This window comes from Vulpes vulpes, chromosome 3 (assembly GCF_048418805.1).
Source record: "Vulpes vulpes isolate BD-2025 chromosome 3, VulVul3, whole genome shotgun sequence".
NCBI classification, from domain to species: Eukaryota; Metazoa; Chordata; class Mammalia; order Carnivora; family Canidae; genus Vulpes; species Vulpes vulpes.
The window spans coordinates 143224596-143250212 of record NC_132782.1 but is presented as its reverse complement, the minus strand read 5'-3'; the positions used below and the strand labels follow the sequence as shown (position 1 = coordinate 143250212).

General features: G+C 36.8%; 1 protein-coding gene across 1 annotated transcript; it reads left to right on the top strand.

Annotated features, from left to right (window-relative positions):
- The first annotated feature begins 3390 nt into the window (after nucleotides 1-3390).
- Nucleotides 3391-22147, top strand: IFI44L (interferon induced protein 44 like). The gene is made up of 9 exons (XM_026004769.2): nucleotides 3391-3512; nucleotides 6416-6900; nucleotides 7414-7462; nucleotides 8198-8393; nucleotides 11813-11965; nucleotides 13702-13873; nucleotides 20329-20429; nucleotides 20720-20894; nucleotides 21625-22147. The coding sequence occupies exons 2-8, from the start codon at nucleotides 6426-6428 to the stop codon at nucleotides 20885-20887; spliced, it is 1314 nt and encodes a 437-aa protein (XP_025860554.1). The 5' UTR covers nucleotides 3391-3512; nucleotides 6416-6425; the 3' UTR covers nucleotides 20888-20894; nucleotides 21625-22147.
- Nucleotides 22148-25617: the final 3470 nt, after the last annotated feature.

The window sequence follows — 25617 nt, the reverse complement described above, 5'->3', positions numbered from 1 at the left end:
AAGATGGGAATATCTTCTCTTCATTTTTCTCCATCTTCCATTTTTCTTCTGTTTAAACAGCCTCTATATACTTTTTCAGAAGATTCATTTCCTTATAAATAAATAGTGCTCTCAAAAATTTATGAAAATATCAATGTATTTTTACATATGTGTTTTTAAAACATATTTTTAACTGATGAAAAGTATACAAAGCAGATCTTGTAAGTACTCTAATAGCTCAAAAAAAAAAAAAAAAGGTGGCCACATTACCTCCTAATCTAGAATAGATGACATTAATTCATCCTGTGGTTTTCCTGTGTAAGTAGCTTTTTCATATTCTATTGCCCATGGTCTAATAAATAATAATATTTTTAAAAGAACCAGAAGATTATTTTGTGTTTGCCTTAAATTCTTTAATGCACCTAATCTTATTCTTAGGGTCATACATTGCCTCACTTAATCTTGTTCCAGGTTGGTTTTAGGAGGATAGAATCTATGTCTGTTTATGTCTCCAGAGTTTAGCACAGAGTGTAGTATATTAGTGCTCAATTTATGTTTTACTAAAGAAGAAAGAATGGATGGATGGATGGATGGATGGATGGTTGAAAGAATGATTGAGTAAATGCAAAAGGCCAAAAATTAGCCTCTTTGATTCTAGTCTTGTTCTTTGTTATTGTCAGAAATCCATGATGGCTCCCCAGTGGCCTACCTCTTTGTACAACTCCCTCCCCTTGAGTATGGTGAAGATCTGAAAATGATGCGATATCACTTCCATGATTCATTTATTGTCTTTAAGAAAGAGATTATCTTCCGTGGCTTTGAAAAAAGTAGGTGAGCCCTTAAAAGAAAGGGACCCTTTCTGAAGGCAGAGACTCAAGGCATGAAGGAGATTTGACACAGGGAAGATTCTGCTGCTGACCTCAGAGGATTCTGTTGCTGCCCTGTTGTGTAAGAGGAGTGCAAAGGCCATTGTCAAGCAACTGAGCAACCTCTAGGAACTGAGAATAGCCTCAGGCTGGCAGTCAGCAAAGAACTAAATTCTGCCAATAACCTAAATGAGCTTTGAATCAGATTCTTTCCCCAAGAAAGATGGGACCACCATTAGCTAATACCTTGAGTGAGACACCTTGAGCAAAAATTTTATTCGAGCCACGCTGGGTTTCCCCATCCATGGAAACTGAGCCATAATAAATGTGAAATGTTTAAAGTCACTAGGTTGGGGCGCTTGGGTGGCTCAGTTGGTTAAACATCTGCCTTTGGCTCAGGTCATGATCCCGGGGTCCTGGGATGGATCCAGCCCTGAGGCAGGATTCCTTTTATTTTTTTTGACATTCCAGCCATAAAATATTTAATATGCTGCTCCTAAGACTTAGAGGTATGCTACATTATATCCATAATAACATTGTTATATGCAAGAGGATTCCATAATATTATGTATAAAATAATTGCATTACCAATAACATTACACATAGCATCAATAATGACTTTTTTAAATAATAAAATTATTTTTTATTGGTGTTCAATTTGCCAACATACAGAATAACACCCAGTGCTCATCCCGTCAGGCAGGATTCCTGTTTAGCATGAAGTCTCTTCTCCCTCTGCCTCTGCCCTTCCCCCTGTTTGTTCTCTCTCTCCTCTCTCTCTCTCTCCCTGTCAAATAAACAAATAAAATATCAAAAAATAAATAAATAAAGCCTCTAGGTTATGACATTTGTTACAAAGCAAGAAAAAACTAATAGCTCTTCTTTCAAAGACTTTCAGTTTTGATCATGCCATTCTTCAGGTTTTAGAGTCTTAATATTGACTTCATGATAAAATCCAACTTAAAGACTTTTAAAATCCTAATCACTTCCCTAGCCTCATTGCTTGCCAGTTTGATGCTGTCAATCTGTTCCAGGCAGGCTAAAATCCTTGGAGGTCCTTGATGACAACTGTGCTCTCTCTTATTTCGCTTCTTCCTTTTACTCTGTGGGTGCCCAGGGCAGGCTGCCCCCAAATGTAGCACATGCATGACATATTGATTATTTTGAATTGAAGCTACTTGGGAAACAGTCAGTGCAAGGACACTAAGAACCTTCTCTGACCCCCAGAAAGTAGGAAATAAATCTCTTCGATGAAAAATATCCTGCCTGTACTAGTAAGTAAAAAGACATCCTTATCACCAAAGAGAGGGACTTAAAAGCCAAGAAAGGAGTAGAAATAGACCTAGGGTGCATGTGTGTGTGTGTGTGTGTGTGTGTGTGTGTGTGTGTTTATCAATCTGTATATACGTCCCCCCCAAATTCTACTTAGAATTCCTTATTAATTAAAGTTCCCAAACATCTGTTTTCTTTATCCTGCCAAGTTCTCACAAATTTATTGTCTCTTTGTCTAATTGCATAAAAACTGCCTGCCTTTGTCATTTCTTCGGGCCTCATCTTATTATTGGGTCCATGCACATATAATACAACTTTATTTTTTCCTTTTGTTAATCTGTCTCATGTCAGTTTAATTCCTAAACCAACTAGAAAAACCTTGGAGGAAAGAGGAAAATTTCTTCCTGCCCTACAACTTTGTGCCTCAGTCTAAACTTTGACTAGCTGTTACTAGTGCCCTAAGTTCTGGTATCAGAACACTAATACAACTGTCTGTGTGTCTGACCATCTCCCTGGGCACACAGCGTGCCATTTGAGGGCAGTGTTTTTATCTTACTTGGCCATATCCTTCCCCAGGGTCTAGGCCTGCATTGAGTGAATAAATGGGAAAAGAAATTGCCTTAAAGATGAATTCAGGAAAAGTCAAGTCCCCATCTGTTTGTTCCAGTGCAGAAAGACTTGGTTTTTAGGGACACCTGGGTGGCCCAGCGGTTGAGTGTCTGCCTTTGGCTCAGGGCGTGATCCTGGGGTCCCGGGATCCAGTCCCACGTCGGGCTCCCTGCATGGAGCCTGCTTCTCCCTCTGCCTGTGTCTCTGCCTCTCTCTCTGTGTCTCTCATGAATAAATAAATAAAATATTAAAAAAAAAAAAAAAAAAAAGAAAGACTTGGTTTTAAACACCAGCCAGGGCCACCACTCTGCTCACTGGATTAATTTGGGCAAAGTCATCAAATGTCCCTAAGTTTCATCTGCATACTTTGAGAAATAAAGATACTAATAGTGATTACTCTGTGAGATTGTTTTGAGAAGAAACTAGGAAAATGCATGCAGTGGCCCAGTGCCAAGCACATAGTTAAATGTACAGAAATGTTAGCTATTAGATTTAGTGCAGTTTTTTATTAATGGCCATTTCATGCAGGCTACAGAGGGACCAAAGATCTTTCTCATGTGTTTGGCAGAAATCTTTTTTCTCCCTTTTGTTTTCTCTGTCTCTTTTCTCTAGCAAGGAAAACGAAACTTAATGACAGCTGCCTGCTGCCTGCTACTTTGAGTTTCACTTTCTTTTCTTTCAACCAGAGCTCTCAGCAGAACCTTCGTTCTCCACACTGCGGCTGCTGGAGGCATCAAACAGAGCAGCTAACCCGACATTGAAGCTCCATCCAACTCTTAAAAGCAGGTAAGTGACTTTTTGCCATCCGATGTTTCCTAGCTGTGTATGGAAAATTATATTTTCCTTTCTTTGAAAAAGAATTCCAAATTGCTGCTGATGCAATTTCCTCCTTAATTTTTTTTTTAAAAAAGATTTTATTTATTTATTCATGAGAGAGAGAGAGAGAGAGAGAGAGAGAGAGACAGGCAGAAACACAGGCAGAGGGAGAAGCAGGCCCCATGCAGGGAGCCTGACGTGGGACTGGATCCAGGGTCTCCAGGGTCACACCCTGGGCTGAAGGCGGCACTAAACCGCTGAGCCACCTGGGCTGCCCTCCTCCTTAATTTTGTTCTGTTTTCTTTTTTAATGAAAGTTTCCAACACAGGGCACTTCAGAGAGTAGGTAAACTCCAGTGTAATCTTACACAATTCTATCAGATATTTTAAATGACTTGCTTTATCCAATTAGGACAGTTTTTCACTCCTGAAAAACAAAAGCATTACAGATAATGTCGAAGTTCTCTGTGAACCTCTCCTACGTTCTTTTCTCTTCCCTTCCTTCTTTGAGGGAAATATTATCCAGACTTTGGTATAAATTGTTGTCTTGCCTGTTTTTATGCTTTTGGTATACCCATATGTATCTAAACATGATCTCTAGTATTGCTTTGTTAACAGTTCATTTAAATGATATCTAAGTGTGTCCATACTAAGTGTGTCATTCTCAACTTGCTTTATTCCGCTGAAGATTAATTTTTTGAACTTTATCAATGTTGATACAAATAGGTCTAGTTCAGTCACTTCAATGCTCTTTAATATTTCATTGTGTGAATATGCCAAAATGTGTACATCCAATCTCCTAATGTCATCCTAAACAATGCTGCTATGAATGTAGTTGTTCCCCAGAATGATGCATGTCTGTCAAATAATGTGAATATTATTGAATCTCCATGTCCAGGTCAACTTGCTATTGCCGGACTTTTGTTTGAATGTGATATGACATCTCATTATTGTTTAATTTACAGTTCTTTCTAGAATGGCTGAACATTTTTTTCTATGTTTATAGTTCATTTGAGTTACCTCATCTGTGAATGTCTTCTTCGTATACTTTGACTGCTTTTCCATTAGAGACGGTTTTTCCATTAGATGTGACATACTCACGTGCACACACACACACACGCACACACACACACACCCATTATGATATTACTCAGCTATAAAAAAGGACGAGATCTTGCCATTTGGGACAACACGGGTGGATCTAGAGGAGATTATGGTAAATGAAATAAGCCAAAGAAAAATGCCATCGGATTTCTCTTGCATGTGGAATCTAAAAAAACAAAGCAAATGAATAAACAGTATGGGTTTATTCATGTGTTCTACTTTTTCTCTTGGTTTTCTATCCTGTTGTTTCATTTCCTCTTGTGTTTATGATGAACGTGAATCACTGAATATTAAAAGAATGTGGAGATCATTTGAAGCTAGAAAGATGTTCTCTTCATCTAGACAAGATTTGTTTTGTATTTGCCACGCAGCTTGGAGGCACAAGCAATCTTCATTTATCCTAACCCAATCATAGATGGGAAGTACTTAGGAGATGGAGTCAAGGTTGTCCATTTCCAGTCCACTCTTCCTTCTACCCTGTAGGTCTTCAGAATCCTTGCCCACGGTGGCTTAGTCAGTTAAATGTCTGCATTCAGCTCCATTCATGATCCTGGAGTCCTGGAATGGAGCCCCTGTGATTAAACCCCACATCCCCAAATAGGGCTCCTTGCTCAGCAGGAGATTGCCTCTCCCTCTTCCTCTCCCCCTCCTTCTGCTTCTGTTTTCTCTCTCTCTTGCTCACTCACTGTGTCTCATATAAATAAATAAACAAAAATTAAAAAAAAATAATCCTTGCCCATGACCTGAGAGGAGGATTGCCAAGACATCCTCTTTGTTGCACTATATTCCTCTAGGTCTGGGAGTCTAGTAAAACTTTTGCCTAACATCTCAGCATCTTTGGCATCTCTTCTAAAGCTAACAGATGCTCCTTAGGGAAATGTGCTCCCAAATGCCAAGCTCATGTCTCCGTGTTCACTTATTTTCCAAATCTTAGCCCTCCACTGTTTTCAAATATATGTATTTACAATTTATCCTGTGTTCTCTTTTCTTATTGAAAGAATTGGCATGATGGCACATGGTTTATGCTGCTGTAGGACCTCAATGTCTTTTAAATCCTTTCATAGGGATCCCTGGGTGGCGCAGCGGTTTGGCGCCTGCCTTTGGCCCAGGGCGCGATCCTGGAGATCCGGGATCGAATCCCACGTCGGGCTCCCGGTGCATGGAGCCTGCTTCTCCCTCTGCCTGTGTCTCTGCCTCTCTCTCTCTCACTGTGTGCCTATCATAAAAAAAAAAAAAAAAAAAGTTAAATCCTTTCATAGGTCAATTTCCTTCTTTGGGAACTGTTTTCTATATAAATTCCTTTTTCCTACCTTCTAATCAATGGGTTGGTCAACTATGGCCTGTGTGACACCCACCTGTTTTGGTAAAAAGGGCTTTACATATTGTCTCTGTTTTTGTGTCACATTGGCAAAGTTGAGTCATTATGGCAGAGGCCATATGGCCCGCAAAGCCTAAAATATTTACTGTTTGTTATTAAGAAAAACATTTGGTGATCAGTGTTCTAATTTATTAATCTTACTTTATTCTTTATCTAGGCTTGCATTTATTTTGTCTTTAAAAAATTCGATGATATTTTTTATTTCTAAATTATTTTTTTCATATGTACCACTATTGTTCCATTTCTATATGGTTTTTTGCCTTGTAATCCAAATAATGTTTTCACTGGAGCAGAGGAAAAAAAAATGCTCTGGAGCTAGAAGCAGAAATCTGTGCTTTAAACCACTATGATACACTAACTAGCCTCCTAACCTGTTGTTGTTTTTCTATCAGATACAGAACAATGGCAGTCACAACCAGATTGACATGGAATGAGGAGAAAAGACTGCAAAAGTTTCTTGGGAACGTGTCCTTGAGACTTCTTTATAAGTCTAGTGTTCACAAAAGTGACATTTTTTATATGCTTGAGAGGTGCATTAATCAGGGACCTACTGTTACAATAATTTACTTTTCTGAAGTTTTATGGGTGGTCTTTATGCTTGAGCATTATCCTGAAAAGTCTGATAAGTTAACAAGGCCAAATCCTTCCCTCAATTTTTCATTTCGAAAGGATAGAGAAAGTGAAATAACTGCAGTTTTAGAAACAGAAATGAAAATTGTTTCTAAACAACTGGAATTTTATTTCTTTGGCAAAAAGAAGTTCTCTGTAGATCTAGGCAAAGCCATACTTTCTACATACCCTTCAAAAGACAATGATTCAGAACAAAATTCCTGCTACAAGACCAGGTTTTTGGAATGTGAAGTTTTTCGAGTTGAAGGTATGTTAAATTAGATAATCCAGCATTCTGGTTCTCATCTTTGTGTTTGTGGGTCATAATCAAGCTGCAAGAACAAGGAGAAATGAGAGGAGCAGTCAGATTTCATGCCATCGAATTTCTCTTCCATAAACTTCAAAATGAAACCCAAGGAGCAGAAGAGTATACTACCCAGAAAGTATAGGCAGCTTTGAGCAAAGAAAGGTGAGAGGTATAAGTGGAGACATGGAGATGGAGAGTTAATGAGAGCAGGGTTTATTTTGGCACATGACCCCTTTTGGGTCAGCTCTAGGATCTCTAGGCATAGTTATGTGAGAGTTTCCAGAGCCAGTTAATGTGCGGGGAGGATAATTTTCCTTTCTTTTCCCATGATGTTGCCAACTCTGACTCCTAACTGGACGGCTCAGCCCTGAATTATATAGGAAGACTCGCTGCTCCCATTTAGAAGGTAGACTTGGGGAGATTTAGCCAGGTAACTTAAAAAAAAACTTATTACACTATGTTTATTTCCTACAGGGATTAAGGATGATACAAACTACATAAGCAAGATAACAAGAGCCATGAAGTAAGTTAGGTTCTTGGATTATCTATTACTCATTTTATTTAGAACACTCCTATAAATGGCATTGGAAATGACATCGTAAAATAAAGATCACATAAGTTGGAGTGATACCAGTGAGTTATTATGTTACTTACATAATACATTTGAGGCAATTTACAGCGACAACAGAAGCAAGATCACTACCAACTGTGATCCTTTAAAAATCTACCTGGTGACAGTTTGACTTTATGTTTCACCTTGGACTTGCTAGATTCTAGGTTTTCCAGACAGAAAAGTCTAGGTGTCTATTTCAGATAATTCCTCTGACACCTTTCCCTGGGAATAAAGTTTTTTTGGGGTAGTTTCAGTAAGTTTTTTAAAAAAAGCCCCCTCACGCCAATTTATAGATAAATATCTGCATTGCATGTATATTATTTTTCCTTAATATGATATTATTACTGATATAATACTCATCTTCAGTTGCTGAATTTGTTAGACTTGGGTGGTCTAGGGCTCATAGTTTAACAGTGATTTGGTTGCTGGTTAATGTTCAACTTTATTTGGACATCGATAAACACATTTTCTTCAAGTACAAAATGCGTAACCTTAGACCCTTTCAAATCATATGATAGGTGTTAATGCCAAGATAATAAGTACTTAAAACATACTTTTTAAGGGAAGAAAAGAAGCAGCAGGAGAATTGTACCGCTCCTATGGAAATTTGGCTGTTGTCTTTAAGTACTGAATATTATTTGACAGGTACAGAAATCCACTTGTAGCCGAACTCAGAGCCTACAAGCCCTGTGTACACATTATTTCAGAAATTCGTATTCTCTTGCTGGGTCCAACTGGGTCTGGAAAGTCTAGTTTTATCAATTCAGTGAAGTCTATTTTCCGAGGCCAGAGGACTCGCCATGCCCCAGTGGGTGCTGATATCACCAGCATTACTGAGCAGGTGAGTTATTTAAGGATTTCCTGAGGCTTTTGTTTTATCGATTACAACTATTCCGTGTGTTTGTTTCTTAGTTGTTTTCTCTGAGATCATTACTCTCCTCCCAATCCACAAGCAATTAAATGCTAAATCAAATGTAAAACAAGAGTCAAAAGGTAACTCAGAATTCCCTCCTTGAGTTGTGTTTCACTGAGAGGCTTTCCATTTTTATGCATGCAAGAAGTAGTTACAGGGAGAATGATTTTTGGTATTTGCAAAAAAAAAAAAAAAAACCACTAAAATTTAAGAAACTTTATAGAAATCTTTGTCCATGATATCAGAAGTCAGTTTTACTCATGCCCCACATGGTTGTATCTGGATTGAAATTCTTTTTTCCCATGATAAAAATAATGAAAATGATGTATTACAACACTTTTCCATTTGACAAGACATTTTATAAGAAATGATCGTGAAAAGCAAGATAGCATTTCACTTTGGTGGGTCAACCCTCAAACGGTAAATCTATCAGTGGTCCTACAAATACCATCTTACTTGTTAACAAATGTTAAGTGCTAATACCATTTTTGAAACTGTTCATCTGAAGATCTACAAAGTACGGTGGAAAAACTTTCTTCCATTCTGTGCTTTTCAATGTTACATACTCAAGTGAAAATATTAAGATGAAAGAATAGAACATTTCATAATCCAACTCTGTTTTTCTGTGACTGCTACAAGCAAATAGTGCCTACTGATTGGAAACACTCTGTGCACTGTCAGTGCAAAATTTAGCGTAAGACATTTTAATTTTGTGTCACATTTAATAAATGAAAGCATTTTCTAACACCTTCAAGAACCTCATCTTATTTCTTGATGTTGACTAGATTCTACTTATTTGACTGGCTTTATTTTGGTATATTAGCCTAGTCTCAGAAGCTGAAGCAAGGTATCACAACAGTAATTCAATACCCTAAGCGTTGATTGACATATTTCTATTTGTTAAATATTGTATTGGCAACAAAGACCTAAATACAAATAGAAGCTCGTCTTTTTATTCAGGGATTTCAGTGTAGATAATAAGCAAATAAGTACTATTCAATGTGATGGATGCTGTAATAAAGGTACTCATCAGAACAGGATTGATCTCCCTCTTTTTCGTGTTGAAAGCTCCAAAGGCATGGCTTTAAGGGAAGATGTAGATCCGAAAGTCCAAATGAAAGGCAAATACTTCTATATAAACTGAAGGAACACGAGACAGAATGTCAGGGAAACAGAATATTTTATTTCTCAAGAGACCTTTCTCTTTGAAGAATTAAATTTATGAAGAAAACAGATTAATGAAGACTATGAATGCGCCCGCTGATCTTGAAGTTTTACAACGCACTTTAAGTATGTAATTCGACTGCTTTGTGTAAGTCCCTTCAGGTGGAGGCACCAGTAGTAGTTCCCTTTCACTTAGATCAGAATATCTAATGGGATTGCTCCTAGGCATTGGGTTTATCGCCCAATGGAGCTTTGACCCCATTACAGATTACAGTAGGATCTTAGAGGGGTTCCCAACTGCCGGGTCTGGAATAGGAGAATTGTGATTCAGGTGTTGTCTGTTATCTCTGAGAAGTACGTTTCTGTGTTTCTTCCTATGTCTTCCATACTTGTGCCTGTGCAGAAGTGTGTTTGATCAATAAAAAATTTTCAGAGTTCTGAAAAATACTCTTGGTATCAGATGGAGTGTGTTTCTCTAGGAAAGAAGACTTGTTAAAGTGGAGCTTCTCAAAGTGAGGTTTGCAGACCCCTAAGGATTCCTGAGAGCATTTTAGGGGATCCGTGAGTTTAAAATTATTTGTGTAATAATACTTAGATGGTTTTGCTTATTCTCATATGCTGACATTTGAACTGATCATACAAATGTAGTTTTACTTGTTGGCTGGCACTTTAGCATGAATCAAGCAATGGCACCAAGCACTATTAGTAATCACTGTGTATGCTCTTATCACTTGCAGTAAAAACAAACAAAATGCTAATTTCACTTAATGTAATTGATGACTAAGTAACAACTATTGATTTTTATTTAAACTCAACTTTTGAGGGATGCCTGGGTGGCTCAGTGGTTGAATGTCTGCTTTTGGATCAGGTCATGATCCTGGGGTCCTGGGATCAAGGCCCACATCAGACCCCCTGCATGGAGCCTGCTTCTCCCTCTTCCTATGTCTCGGCCTCTCTCTCTGTGTCTCTCATGAATAAATACATAAAATCTTTAAAAAAAAAGACCTCAACTTTTGAGAACACATTATTTTAATATTTTGTGTGATAAAATTGGAAGTACATTCAAAGGGTTTTTAAGGTATATCAAGACATGGTGGTTGTTAAGCAAAGACACTGGTGCAATTGAGTGTGAGCTGAACTTTTCTCATGTAATGTCATTTTTAATTGAGAAGACAATTGACGGACTTGCTTATTCATACTTAGGTATTTGGTAGGCATTAATAGACAATGCACAAAGTGAGCATATCATTACAAGAAAAGCAACCAACCAGCAATGTTTGTTGCCAGTGATAACATTTGAACTTTTAAGAAAAATTAGAACTTTGGGAAACCTGTATCCATCACTTTGAGCTCCATAACTTCATAACTGAAAGATTTACCTGATGAGATTAATGGTGTTAGTAACAAATATGATGTTTTAATATTGTGTGGTGAAATGTGCCAATATTTAGAAGATCTAGATATGCCAAGGAACCAATATTTTCAAATGACCAAATGCATTGGGTTAGTAAGTCATGCATGGGTAAAAAGTATATTCAAAGCATAAGATAGATCAATGAATTTAATGTAGCTGAGTATGAAAATGTCACAGATTCCACATTGTAGCTAACCTTTGGAGAAATTATCACTTATTGAGCTTTGATGGATTATTAATGAGGAATAGCTACAATTCTCTGAAAGCTGTTAAATTAAACACTCTTTCCTTTTCCTACTACATGCATGTATGCGAGATAGATTTTCTTCATACACTTCAACCGAAATGATATATCACAACAGATTGAATTCAGAGGCAGATATGAGAATCTAGCCATCTTATATTAATCCAGATAATAAAGAGAATTGCAAAAAAGTAAATTGGTCCTGCTCTTTTTAATGCTTTTTGGAGAATTTATTTTTTTCATAAAAATATATTTTAGGTTAATATGCAACAGATTTATAATTGTATTCTTAAATGATTTAAGAATTCATTTGAAATTTTGTTCAGTTTAAAATTTTTAGTATGTTAAATATCAATAGATATAACCTACATAAATAAAATATCTTTGAGATTCTCAATAATTTTTCCCCAAGATGTTTGAGGACCACAGTGTTAAAATATTAACCACTCTCTGTTTTTCCTATTGTCATGTCTTGAATGCTAGTTGAAGAATGAGTTTTTACCTTTGATATACTTTGTTTTATAGTATAGGATATATCCTATTAAATACGGGAAATATGACCCATGTCTGCAATTTAGCTTGTGTGACTCCATGGGGATACATGAGAAAGAAGGAGTAGGATTGTGCATGGAAGACATACCCTACATCTTAAAAGGCTGCGTGCCAGACAGATACCAGGTAAGAATTCTCCAATCTCTCAAACGTTTTAAATCAGTTTCATCAATGCTTTTTGTTAAAGTTTTATCCCATAAGGCAGTTTCAACTGTCTTTAAGATGTTTTCAACATCAACCAATACTATTCTACGTTGGGTGATTAAGTGTTCATATAGGTAAAGTAGAGTAACTTATTTTCTATAGCAATAAGAAATAAAGCCTGGGATGCTTGGCTGGCTCAGTTGATAGAACTTGTGACTCTTAAACTCAGGGTCATAAGTTTGAGTTCCACAATGAATATGGCGATTACTTAAAAAAAATGGGACCTCAGAGGAAAAAAAAAAGAAAGAAAAGAAATACAGCCAAAAGGCAGCATTTTACTCATACAGATTCTAGAAAAAGGACAAGAAGAAGTCGTGTTTATATCACTCTTTACAATATTGTAAAATTGTAAAAGATAGGAAAATAATAATCTCATGCACTTTTTTGATCAATCAGACAAAATCGTGGAACAATTAAACACTTTTTGTCGAAGTGTTGTATTTTATACTGTCAGTACTTAGGAATCACACTTAAATGCTACTTAAACACCTACATTCAAAGGTTGACTCTGCCATGAGTTCGATGTGTACCCATAAGCAAGTTATACACTTGTCTCTGTAAGTTTTAATTTTTCATATATAAAATGTAGGTAATAATAATAATAATGCCCTTTCATAGGGTGCCCGAGAAGATAAATGAGATGATGTACTTTAAATTCTCAAAGGGTCAACCATTATTGTCACCTTTCTTTTAGGCATTGGGTATAATACAATCAGCCTCAATTTCTGAACAGTGAATTCTGTTGCCTTTCATTTGTGCTTGATTGGAAACCTTAATTATGTACTTATATATTTAAAAACCACGATTAAAAACCTAATTTGTGCCAGACACTATGCTAGTTACTGGAAACACATAACTGACTAAGAACATAATTCTTACCCTCACAATCCAAGGAGACATAAGTTACAGGGAGATGGAACAGAGCAGAGAGATGGGAGAAATTGTGAACCTATGAGAACCTTCATTTTTCACAACAGAGAGGCAGTCAGTTCAATCCAACATTGAAACATATGGGTAAAATAATAATGAATGTAGCCCTTCACGATACTTTTAAATCTATTTTCTTAATCCTAGAAAGATGATTGTTCGGTGGTAAGGAGATAATAACTGAAATTTGGTATTTCTTCTGTTTTATCTTAATTTCTTTTTCTTCTGTAAAATTAAAGAAATTATAGTATTTTATTTTAAAATGTATTTTCCATCTATTTTTCACTCTCCTTTTTTCTCTATCCATTAGTCCATTTAAGTACACAAAATATTTAGAGAGAAGTCCTAAATGATGTGTAACCAATATCAATGGTAGTTTTTGTTTTGTTTTGTTCTGTTTTGTTTTGTTTTTCTGGAGACTGGAATGTGAAACTAGCTTTTTAAATAGTTTGTACTTTCCTGAAATATTTCCAGTATGGATAATATAAAGTATGTGTAATTCTCATTTTCACCAATGCAATGAAGTGGTTTTTTTTTTCCATAAGAAAGATATAATAACATTACACTCATAGTGGAGAGGAAGTATGGAAGGGGTACTACTTATTAACTTGAGGGAAGAGTGGCTAGAGGAAGAAAAGTTGGAGGTTAGTGGTAGTTGCATTTGAAGCATGAATGTGTCATAAAGAACTCAGTTAATAATCTCTAAATGTTATCTTATGTTTCCATATCAGTTGAACCCCAATAGACCAATTACACCCAATCATCCTAACTTCATCACCTCTCCATCGCTGAAGGACAGGATTCACTGTGTGGCTTATGTCTTAGATATCAACTCTATCCAAGATCTCTCCTCTAAGATGGTGGCAAAGTTAAAACAAATTCAAAAAGAAGTCTTGAAATGTGGTGAGTCTCATTATCCTTATGAAAAACCTTTAATTTTGAAATAATCACAGATTCATGGGAAGTTGGAAAGAGAGAGTTCAGAGAGGGCCTATGCACTCTATACCCTACTTCCTGAGTCCTGGGTTGGTTGGTGGCAATAACAGACACAGATCATTCATATATTTTTTTGTCACATGTGATGTTCCAGTGGCTTGGTAGGATAGTCACCTCCCCACATTATGTGACCTGATCAAAACCAGGAAATCGACACTGTTATAATGTGTGTGTGTGGCTCTGTATTGTTTTATTACATGTGTACATTTAAAAGTCGTGAGTGGGTCTCCTTGACTTACAATCTAGGTGCTATCCAGTCTGTTGCTTTCTTACTAGATCTCAGGATGATTGGGTTCGTGTGGAAACCCTTTAGGATTGGGATCTCTGTTCTTTATAGTTCTATGATTCTCCTGGTCTTAATCCCCGTTGATTTTCAAGACTAGATATTGTGGGGACTTGTCTTTCTGGTGCCGACCCCCAGGGTTGTGGTGCCTGATGTGGGGCACATTCCCTTTATTCCTTGAGAAAGAGTTCATATTTTTTTGAATCCCACCTGATTGTAGGGTCACTGCATCTGGAGTGGGGTCCTGGGTAAGGCAGTGTCTCTGCCTCTCATACTCTTCTAGATGTACTACTTTTGTTTTTTTTTGTTATAGAGATATTATTCATCTGGTTGTCGGGTCCTTTTCAGAGAAAATTATTTCATATGTAGCTATAAATTTATTGTGTCTCCAGGCGGAGGAGGTGAGTTCACAGTTTTCCTATACTGCCATCTTCAATTCCTCCTCCATGGGAATTTTAGAATTACTTTGACTATTTCTACAAAAAAAAAAAAAAAAAAAACTTGATTGGATACTGATAGTAATTATATTAAACACATATATCAATTTGGAGAGAATTGACATCTTACTCTGTGGAGTCTTCCAATCCGTGAACATACTAGGTCTATCCATTTATTCAGATCTTTGATTTCTTTCAAAAGTGCTCCACATTTTTTAAGATTCAAGTTCTGTACACGTTTATTAGATTTATACCTAAGTGTTTAATTTTTTAAAATGGTATCATATTTGTATTGGTTTCCGGATGCTTATTGCTGGTACCTCATATTACAATAGAATTTTGCATGCAGATCTTGTTTCTTGTGGCCTTGCTGAACTCACTTATTAGTTCTAGGAAAGGTTTTTTATTTTTTTCGATTTTCATGATATTTTCAATAGGGGTAATTTTGTCTTTCTCTTTAATCTGTATGCCTTTTATTTTCTTCGCTTGTCATGTTGTTCTGCCTAGAAGTTCCAGTACTATGTTGAGTAATAGTGTTTAGAGCAGATAACCCTGTGGTGTTTCTGATTTTAGGAGGAAAATATTCAGTGTTTCACCATTATAAATACAGCAATAGGCTTTTTTACAGTTGTTCTTTGTCAGTTTGAGGAAGTTCTTAATTCTTAGTTCTCTGAGAGTTTTTCTTTCCTTACCATGAATGGCTATTGAATGTTATCAAATAACTTTTCCCCACTGATTGATATAATCATGCAGAGTTTTTCTTTATCTTCTTAATATGGTGGATTATATTGGTTCTTGAATCTCTCGAGCCAGCCTTATCTCCTTAGAATAAAAGCCGTGTAATCATGATATATAATTCTTTTCACATATTGCTGAATCTTATTGATAATATTTTGTTAAAATATTTATATCTATATTTATGAAAGATGTTGATCTGTAGTTCCCCCGCCCGTAGTTGGTGTTTTAGTCAGGTTTTGGTGTTAGAGTACACTAAATTCAAAAAATGAGTTGGAAAGTATTCCTCTTCCACTTTCTATTTATTTATTTATTTATTTATTTATTTATTTATTTATTTATTCATTCATTCAATCATTCATTCATGAGAGACACACAGAGAGAGGCAGAGACACAGGCAGAGGGAGAAGCAGGCTCCCTGCTGGGAGCTTGATACAGTGCTTGATCTCAGGAACCCTGGGATTATGACCTGAGCCAAAGGCAGATGCTCAGCCACTCAGCCAGGTGCCCCTCCTCTTCCATTTTCTTGAAGAGATTGTGAAGAATTGGTGTTAATTTCTATTAAAATGTTTGGTAGAGTTTTTCAATGAAATCATCTGAGTATGGAGATTTCTTTCTTAGCGTTTTTAATATCAAAAAATTAATTTTAAAATAGTTAGCAAGCTATTAAAATAATCTATTTCATATTAGGCAAATTGGGATAGTTTGTAGTTTTTAGTTCAGTCTATTCCATCCAAGTTGTCAGATTTATGTGTGTAGAGTTGTTCATAGCATTTCCTTATTATTCCTTTTATGTCTGTGGGGTGTGTAGGAATATCCCCTGTGTCCTTCCTAATGTTAGTGATTTGTGCCTTATCTTTTGTTCTGACACTATTTCTAAAAGTTTGTCAATTGTATTGATCTTTCCAAGGATCCATGTTTTTGTTTCATTGATTTTTAAATTGTTTTTCTGTTTTCAATTTGTTCATTGATTTCTGCTCTTTTGGATTTCTTTCATCTTCCTGATTTGGATATAATTTGCTTTCTTTTTACTAGGTTTTTGAGGGGAGGGACTTAGATTGTTGATTTTGGACTTTTTTCTCTTCTATTATAAGCATTGAGTCCTACACATTTTCCTGTAAACAGTTCTTCAGTGATCTACACAGATTTTGATATGCTGTATCTTTATTATCTTCCAGTTTAATGTATTTTTTTCTTTCCCTTGAAACTTCCTTTATGACTCATGAGTTATTTAGAATGTTTTGTATAGTTTTTAAGTGCTTGGGGTTTTTCTTGTTACCACTTGGTTACTGACTTACAGTTTGATCCATTATGGTCAAAGGACACACTCTGATTTAAATTCTTTAAATTGCTCTTGAAATTAAATTATGTCTTAGTCTATAGTATATTTTGGTAAATGTTCCATGGATGCTTGAAAATTATGTGTATGTTCTATAAATTTGATTAGATTTTCTTGGTTTTGGTATGAGAAGTGATTCTTGTTTATACCTTTAATGTTTGGGGTATGATACAATGATACTCTGAATCTTATTTATTTTCTTTTTCTTTTTTAATATTTTTCTTATTTGAGAAAGACAGTGAGCACAAGTGAGGGGAGGGAGAGGGACAAGCACATTCCACACTGAGTGCAGAGCCCAACTCGGGGCTCCCTCCCATGACCTTGACACTATGACCCAAGCCAAAAATCAAGAGTCAAATGCCCAACCGACTAAGCCATCTAGGTGCCCCTGGATCTTATTTAAATCTTGTGTTTAGCAGACCTCTTGTGAAACTGTGCTTGTGGATCTGCAAGTGTAGGTTCCCCACTAGGCCTTGGTTGACACCTTCAGGGGGAAGCAAACTTTGTTCTTCCTCTCCATATGACCTTCACTGATACCAAAGGAGGCTAGGAGCCTTCTTAAGACTGGATGAATGGTGATTAAAGTTTTGCTGTTTCGGTTGGCCTCCTCTGACACTGGTAAAGAGGATGGGAGCACCCTACCCTAATGATTGGGGTAGAAGTCCAGGAACCCCAAGTAGCTTCCATTGATACCATCAAGAGGGACCTAGCAAATTACAGGTATAAAAGTCCTGGCTCCTTACTTGTTCTTCTTCTGTGATACTATACTGGCATAGTGTGGAGGATGGAGAAGGGAAGAGACACTTCTGTGGATGGGACTGCAGCTCTTTCTTGGTGTTTGGCTGGGATAGTGTATCTGTTGTGTGAAAGTTTTCTATCTTGATAGGTTGCTTCTTTTCTCATGCTTGGTTAGAGACAGCAGTCTTCCTGCCTTCTCCCCCCTTTCTCCCCCTCTTCCCTTTCCCTTTCCTTCCCATTTTGTTCCTTTCATTCCTTTTCCTTTCACCAGCTCCAATTGGCTTTTTCCATAGTGTGCTCTTCTCCAGCAGCCAATATAGGATTTATGAAGTAAAAAAAGAAAATCTAGAGAACTCACCACCATATTGTTCCTTGGATCCTGAGGTCCTTTCCCAGTGTTAATTTTTTTCTTCACTTTTCAATATTTGTGTTTGATTATAAATAATGTCTAGTGTTTCTAATTGTATTTAGAAAGAAGAATAGGGAAACGTATATTGGTTCCATGCGGTCAGTGTGACATACCAAGTTAACAAAATGATGGATAAAATCATATAATCATTTCAATAGTTGCAGAAAAATAATTTGACAAAACTCAACATCCACTTATGATAAAAATTCTCAACAAAGCATGTATAGAGGGAATGCTATCCCAACATAATAAAGGCCATATATAACAACCCACAGCTAACATCATACTTACTGAAGAAAAGCTGAAAGATGTCCAAATTGGAAAAGAATTAAAACTGTCATTAATTGCAGATGACAAGTTATTATATTATAAAATCCTAAAGACTTCATGAAAGAACTATTAAAACTAATAAATTCAGTAAAGTTGTAGCATACAAAATTTATATGCAAAAATCTGTTGCATTTCTGTATACTAATAATGAGTTTACATTTAATAATTTATTTAATTATATCAAAAGGAATAAGATATCTAGGAATAAATTTAACCAAGGAAATGAGAGACCTGCATACTGAAAACTACAAGATGTTAGTGCAAGAAATTGAAGAAGACACAAATAAATAGAAAGATATTCTGTACTTAGAGATTAGAAGAATTCATATTAAGGTGCACATACCCTCCAAAGCAACGTACAAATTCAGTGCTATCCTTATCAAAATTCCAATGGTGTTTTTTATAGAAATAGAATGAACAATACTAAAATTTGTATGGAACCACCAAAGACCCCAAAGAGCCAAAACAATTTGAGAAAGAACAAGGCTGGAAGCATTGTGTGGTATTAACATAAAAATGAACACATAAATCAATAGAACAGAATAGAGAGCCCAGAAATAAATCCACACATTTTGGTCAATTGATTTATGACAAAGGGGCCAATAATATACAGTGGCAAAAGACAGTCTCTTCAATAAACGATGTTGGGAAAACTGGACAGCCACATGCAAAAGAACAAAACTCAACCACTATCTTACACCATACACAAAAATCAACTCCAAATGGATTTTAGTCTTGAAGTTAGACCTGGAATCATAAAACTCCTAAAAGAAAACATACGTGGTAAGCTCCTCACCATAGGTCTTGGAGATGATTTACTGAATCTGACATCAAAAGTAAAAGCAACAAAAGCAAAAATAAGCAAATGGAACTGCAGCAGCCTAAAAAGCTTCTGCACAGCAAAGGAAACTATCAGTAAAATAAAAAAGGCAGCCTACTGAATGAAAGAAAATATTTGCAAATCATGTAACTGATAAGAGATTGATAACAAAAATAAATAAAGGGGCACCTGGGTGACTTAGTTGATTAAGTGTCTGACTCTTGATTTTGACTTGGGTCATGATCTTAGGGTCCTGGGATCGAGCTTCAAGTGGATTCTGCGTTCACTCAGTGGGGAGTCTGCTTGAGGATTCTCTCTCTCTCTCTCTCCCTCTCTCTGCTCCCACTCTCTCTCTCTAAAGTAAATAAATCTTTAAAAAGATAAAATATATAAGAATTCATACCAATCAAAACCAAAACAAGACATAAAAAACAATCTGATTAAAAATGAGCAGAAGACAAGTGAATAGCTTTCCTAAGAAGATACACAGGAGGCCATAAGGTACCTGGAAAGATGCTCAACATCATTAATCATCAAGGAAATGCTAAATAAAACCATAATGAGGTATCATATCATACCTGCTAGAATGGCTGTTAACAAAAAGACAGGGAATAACAAATATTGGTGAAGATGTGAAAAAAAAGGGAATACTTGTACACCATTAGTGGGCATATAAACTGTTGAAACTGGGAAAATAGTCTATAGGTTCCTCAAAAAATTAAAATTAAAAATAGAACTACCAAGAAATCCAGAAATTCTACTTTTGGGTATTTATCAAAGAAAATGAAAATGAATCTTGGTTTTATATATTTTCCTGGGGAAGCATTTGTTAGTGAAGCAGAACTTTGATTCAGTTAGAAGCCAATTGGGAGAGGGCAAGAGGTCTTTAGTAGAACTGCGAAATATATGTCTTGCTTTTACAAATATTCACACATAACCCTCCTCACTTTCTGGGATTCTTTCTCAGTCTTCAGTGTGCAGCAACCACTTTCACCCTCCCCTCCCTCAGATCACTTTATAACACACTATTTGGAATAGTAGATGATTGCAATGTAATGTGCATTTAGTTGCATTAGGAATGATCTCTCGTGTTGAAATTAAAAGATCATTTCTTCTATTAGAAGAACTTCAGGTTCATATTTTCATTTATTGGGGATATTTCATTTGTTAGATCCTCATCTGATAGAAAGCTGCTTTCACATGTGCTTAATTACCTTGTTGACACCTTGCTGTTTATGATAGAAAATAATTGATTTATTTCTTTGCTGTAGGTACAGCATGTGTACTCTTGCTTACTAACATGGATAATTGCAGTACCCTTCCTCAAGACAACTTTTTAAACATGGCTAAAGCTATGACTTCTCAAAGCCAGGTAAAGAATATATTTTTAACCAGGCATTCTTATAATGGTGTTAATAGTGTATGTGTGAATGTGTGTGTGTCTGTGTGTGTGTTTATGCTACATACTTACAGGTAAATGAAGAAATGATTCAATTGCCTGGTTAATTCAAGTTTAAGTCCCAGCTTAAAACAATAATTACTTGCATTGTGATTATATTCAGAAGAGAATTTATCAAGCTATTGCCTTTTCAGTTTCATTCTTGAATTACATTTGAATTCAGTCAATTTTCAGATGAGTTATGCTTATCAATTTTTCCACAGATAATGGATGTCAGCAAAATGCTAAGTGTTCCTATTTATAATACCTTCATGGTTGAAAACTATACATCAGAATGGGAGCTGGACCCTTTAAAGGACACTCAGATCCTCTTTGTTCTAAGGCAGATGTTACGGATAGTAGATGACTTCTTAGAGGATCTGCCTCTTTAGGAAACAGGTAATCTGGCCCCTTTCTGCTCTTCTCATAAAACATGGTGCTTTTTGAAAATCTCAGAGTTCTACCTCACTGGATGGCTGGTGCTGATTTGCTTGCTCTAGACCTAATAGCCATGTTAGGATATCTGCTTTGTTCCTATTCTATTTTGTTTTCAGATAAAATTGTAGGAATGTTTCAGCTCTGCATGTGACACCAGTTGCCTTGGTTCTGATACTTGGCCTAAATATGGATTGGCATGCCCCAGTTAGAGTCCATCTCTGCTGACAGCCTCCTTATGACTTCTGCTTTCATTCATGTTTTGCCTAGAGTCCCTGACAGCATCTAACTGATGGTGTCTTCTGGGATCAGTCATATCTCAAGTTCAAAGGCCAACCCTGAGCAGAAGTGGGCCAAGATATGCCCTACTGCAAACCACCATTTAGGATTTTAATTTCTGAGACACTCTTCTCAACCTCCCCAGCAAAACGGACTAGCCCCTTACTTATTTGCCTACAGCACTTTATTTAAAACTCTGTGTGAGTATGAACACATGGAGTAACAATTTAAAAATGGATAGTCACTTCCCTAAATGGATGGTGAGTTCTTTAAGAAGTAAGGTTTGGCTTTTACATAGCTTTGTATTCATAGAATTTAGCACAGTGCCTGATAGCATGTAAGCATGCTTGCCATTATGCATTCCTCCCAACTTCCCCTGGGTGATAACAGGTACTTAAAATTTTTCTCCTTACAGAAATGAAGACTGGAAGAGAAAGAAATGAGGAGAGAAGAAATGTACATAGAGGAAGGAGAATGTTTCACTTACCTCCAGATGAAGTTATGAACTTAAGTTAATTAAAAAGAGCAAATATTTCTTAAGAACTTACATGTATTACATGTTATTTCCGCAAACAAACAAACAAACAAACAAACAAGAGTTTCTTCCTTTAATGAACCTATACCTGACTTGCATGAATTGAATTCCAAACCATCCTTATGTCTCCTGAGTCCAGTGATCAAATGAGGTTACTAGTGCAAGTCAATGAGAAGGTCGCCCTATACGAGTGCCCGTAAGTGATTGTAAGTTCCTCTGGGCAGCTGTAGAAGTTAGGACTGTTTAGTAAAGAAAAAAAAAAAAAACAATTTCAGAAGATTGGTTTTAGATTCCCCCCCTCCCCCAAAGCCCTAACTCTCTTGTCCAAATGTCTTTGTATTTTTCAAATGAATAGACTTTGGTTCAATAGTTATTGATATTAAAGCTATCTAATGTACTTTTAGTCAGAATTATTGTCTTCTTTGGGAAGTCCTGTGTATTATGAGGGCAAAAATTCCTTGGGGAGAGTTATGGAAAAAGAACTATTTCCTAAAGCAAAGCTAGAGGTTAAGGCTGTGCTCATATGAATGCTCAGGATTCATGATTTAGCGGAAGTGATGGGGAGGGTCTTTAAAAGAAAGAAATAGAATGGTCAGATATTGAAGGGGAGAGCCAGAAGTGGATATTGGAAACAGAAACCGAGTTCCAGCCAGGATGATTGGGAAGTGGATGTAGGGAGGAACAGGTCCAAAGAGTCAGATGGACCCGTTTTCTCCACATAATTGATGACAAAAACAAGCCATGACTCTCATTGGTTAGAAGACTGAAGATGATTAAAGACCTGTTACTGGACGTCACCACCTATCAGGCCATAGCTGATCAATCTCCAGGGGGACTCCGCAAAAATCTGAGCAGAGGAAAGTTTTGCTAGATGTGAAATTAGATTCAAAGTGGAACTTCTTTACTCTGAAGGGGTAGCCTGGAATACCCTCATGAAGGAGATGGAGACCTTGAAAGAAAGAGGAATAATGGAGAGATCAAGAGAGAGAAACAATGAGGGGTTGTCCAGGTGGATCAACATCATTTGAGAGTGTAAAATTGAGGCTAAGTTCCCCCCTTTTTTGTATTAAAAAGGACAGTGTTAGGTAAAGGATGTCACAGTTTCTAATCCTTCACTACTGTACTACTTTGGGGATACTTAAACATTTAATGGGATTAAATATATATTTGGGACTTAGGCTGGAAAAGGTTGGTGAGGGGAGCCTCAAAAAGGGAGACTCTTTTTTTTTTTTTTTTTAGGGAGACTCCTCTTTTATCTGGGAAAGGACCTTTCCTGACTTTGAGGATTCTGCTGAATTTTTCTTTACCATCTTAACAGGAGGACTTACCACTTTGCCACACGTTAGAGGCCACCCAGGATTTGGAAAATTTACATAATTTACATAATACCTGTACATACAGGTACAGTGCAGCCAAAGTCACTAAAATATGTATTAACAAAACAATGTGAAGGGACATTGTGGATAAAGCACAAACATAGTGGGAAGTAGAACATCACCTGAAGGGAAAGGGATGCTGGAGACAATTTAAGCATCAGTGCAAGAGAGTTTGTGTGGTAGGTGGCTGGGTGGGTTGGCTTGTGGCATTAAAAAATGACTTTCTGAACCTAAGTGTGCCTGTTGACAGAGGAATGGATAAAGAATATTAAACATACACACACACACACACACACACACACACACTGGAATATTCTTCAGCCATGAAAAGAAGGAAATTCTGCTATTTGAGACAACATGGATGGACCTTACGGGCATTATGCTAAGGACAATAAGTCAGAGAAAGACAAATACTGCATGATCTCACTTATCATGTGAAATCTTAGAAAGCCAAACTCGTAGAAACAGAGTAGAATTATGGTTGCCTGGGGCTGAGGGGTGAGGGGAATGGGGTCATGTCATTCGAAGGGTATAAATATCCAGTTATAAGCTGAGAATGTTCTGGGAATTTGATGTACAACATTGTGACTGTAGTCAACAATGAGATATTATATACCTGAAAGTTGCTAGGAGAGTAGGTCTTACATGTTCTCACCACATGTACAAAAAAGGTAATTATTTGAGGTAATGGATGAGTTAACTAGCCTTATTGTGCTAACCATTTTGCAATATATACACGCATCAAATCATCTCATCGAATATCTTAAACTTACACAATTTTAGTATGTCAATTATATCTTTTTGTTTGTTTGTTTTCCTGGGGATTTTTATTTATTTATTTGGTAATAAAATCCACTAGTTCTTGAGTAACACATGCAGTCTGAAAACAACTTTCTTGAGTCCTATTTATTGATTTATCTTTTAATTGTAATGAATTAATCTTGTTCACAGTTCCAAGTTGTCATTTAAATTCCAGTTAGTTAACATAGAGTGTACTATGAATTTTAGGAGTAGGATTTAGTGATTCATCCCTTACATATACCACCCAGTGCTTGTTACAAGTGCCCTCCTCAATGCCCATCACCCGTTGAACCCATCTCCCTGCCTGCCTCCCCTCCAACAACCATCAGTTCTCTATGTCTAAAAGTCTGCTTGTATCAACTATATCTTAATAAAGCTGGGGGCGGGGAAAGTAAAGTAAAAGTGGCTGTTTCTGACAGAAGTTTGTGGCATGGTACAAATTCACCCAGCAGCCACCTTAATAATATACCAAGATGGTATTACGGTGAGTGGTGTGTAAGCCTGTGTCTTTTTTAGAAAGCTAAATTTAAAGATTACATGTTGCTTTTTCATAAAAAAAAATGCAAGTCCACATTGAATACAACAAAGTTGATTGAGAGACTCAGATAAACCCTCAGATGCTTCAGATACCAGCTGACGAGTAATCATCTTGAAGTGACAAAACTCAATCTGATGCTAAAGCAGCTATATTGATAACAAGGCTGATCGAAGTCTTCATGGTGCTCCTAAATGTTGTGGGAATTTGGAAGTCCCCAGATCCCATCCCAAATGTGGTGAATCTCTGGGCCGATTTAGAGAGAATAGTAGATGTAAGTAGATCTGATTTTTGCCATCAATCTGAACAAGATGGAAACTTGCATACTAGTTGCAAATCTTTGCAAAACCTTTTTCTGATGTTAGAGAAAATGCAGACGGCAGGGGCCAGCCAGACAAGAGAATTTAGGATTATGGTCAATATCCAGCTGCATGCCCCCTCCCCTTCCTTTCCCAGTACAGCTCACACAATGGATTTGAGCTCTTCCAGACTCCAGGACAGGAATGACAGCATAAGCAAAACTGCAGGTAGAGACTGTAGGAATGGGAGTGGAGATGCAGAAGAAGAATAACAAGCTATGTTAAATAATGGTGTGAAAATATAATTTTCAAAATTTTTAAAACAACGGATTTCTTTTTTTCTTGAAAGAAAGAGAACATGCATGTACAGGCAGGGAGAAGGGGAAGGGGCAAAGAGAGAGTGGGAGAGAAAAAATCTTAAGTAGACTCCACACCCAGCATATAGCCCCATGCGGGACTCGATGTCACCACCCTGAGGTCATGACCTGCACCCAAATCAAGAGTTGGACACTTAACGGACTGAACTACTGAGGCATCCTCCAACACAGATCCTTAGATGGGCCCTATCACACTTCTGAGCTCATGTGGGGAGTTGGTGTCTTCCAAAAGCTCAAGAGAAGGAGAGCTGGGAATATGACTTTCTGGAAGGTGCTTGTTCATTCAAATGCCATAACTTATGGGCATAATCATTGGATTATTGGTGTGTGTGCAGGGGTGATAAGAGGGAGGTTCAAAGCTGTGTCTTAAATGCCAATTCTACAGGACCTCTTAAAAGAATATGGGCTAAGTACAGACTACCAAATGATCTCTTCGACCATCTCCATGTCTTGTATCTTTATTATTAAAGAGCTAAGCTTTTAAA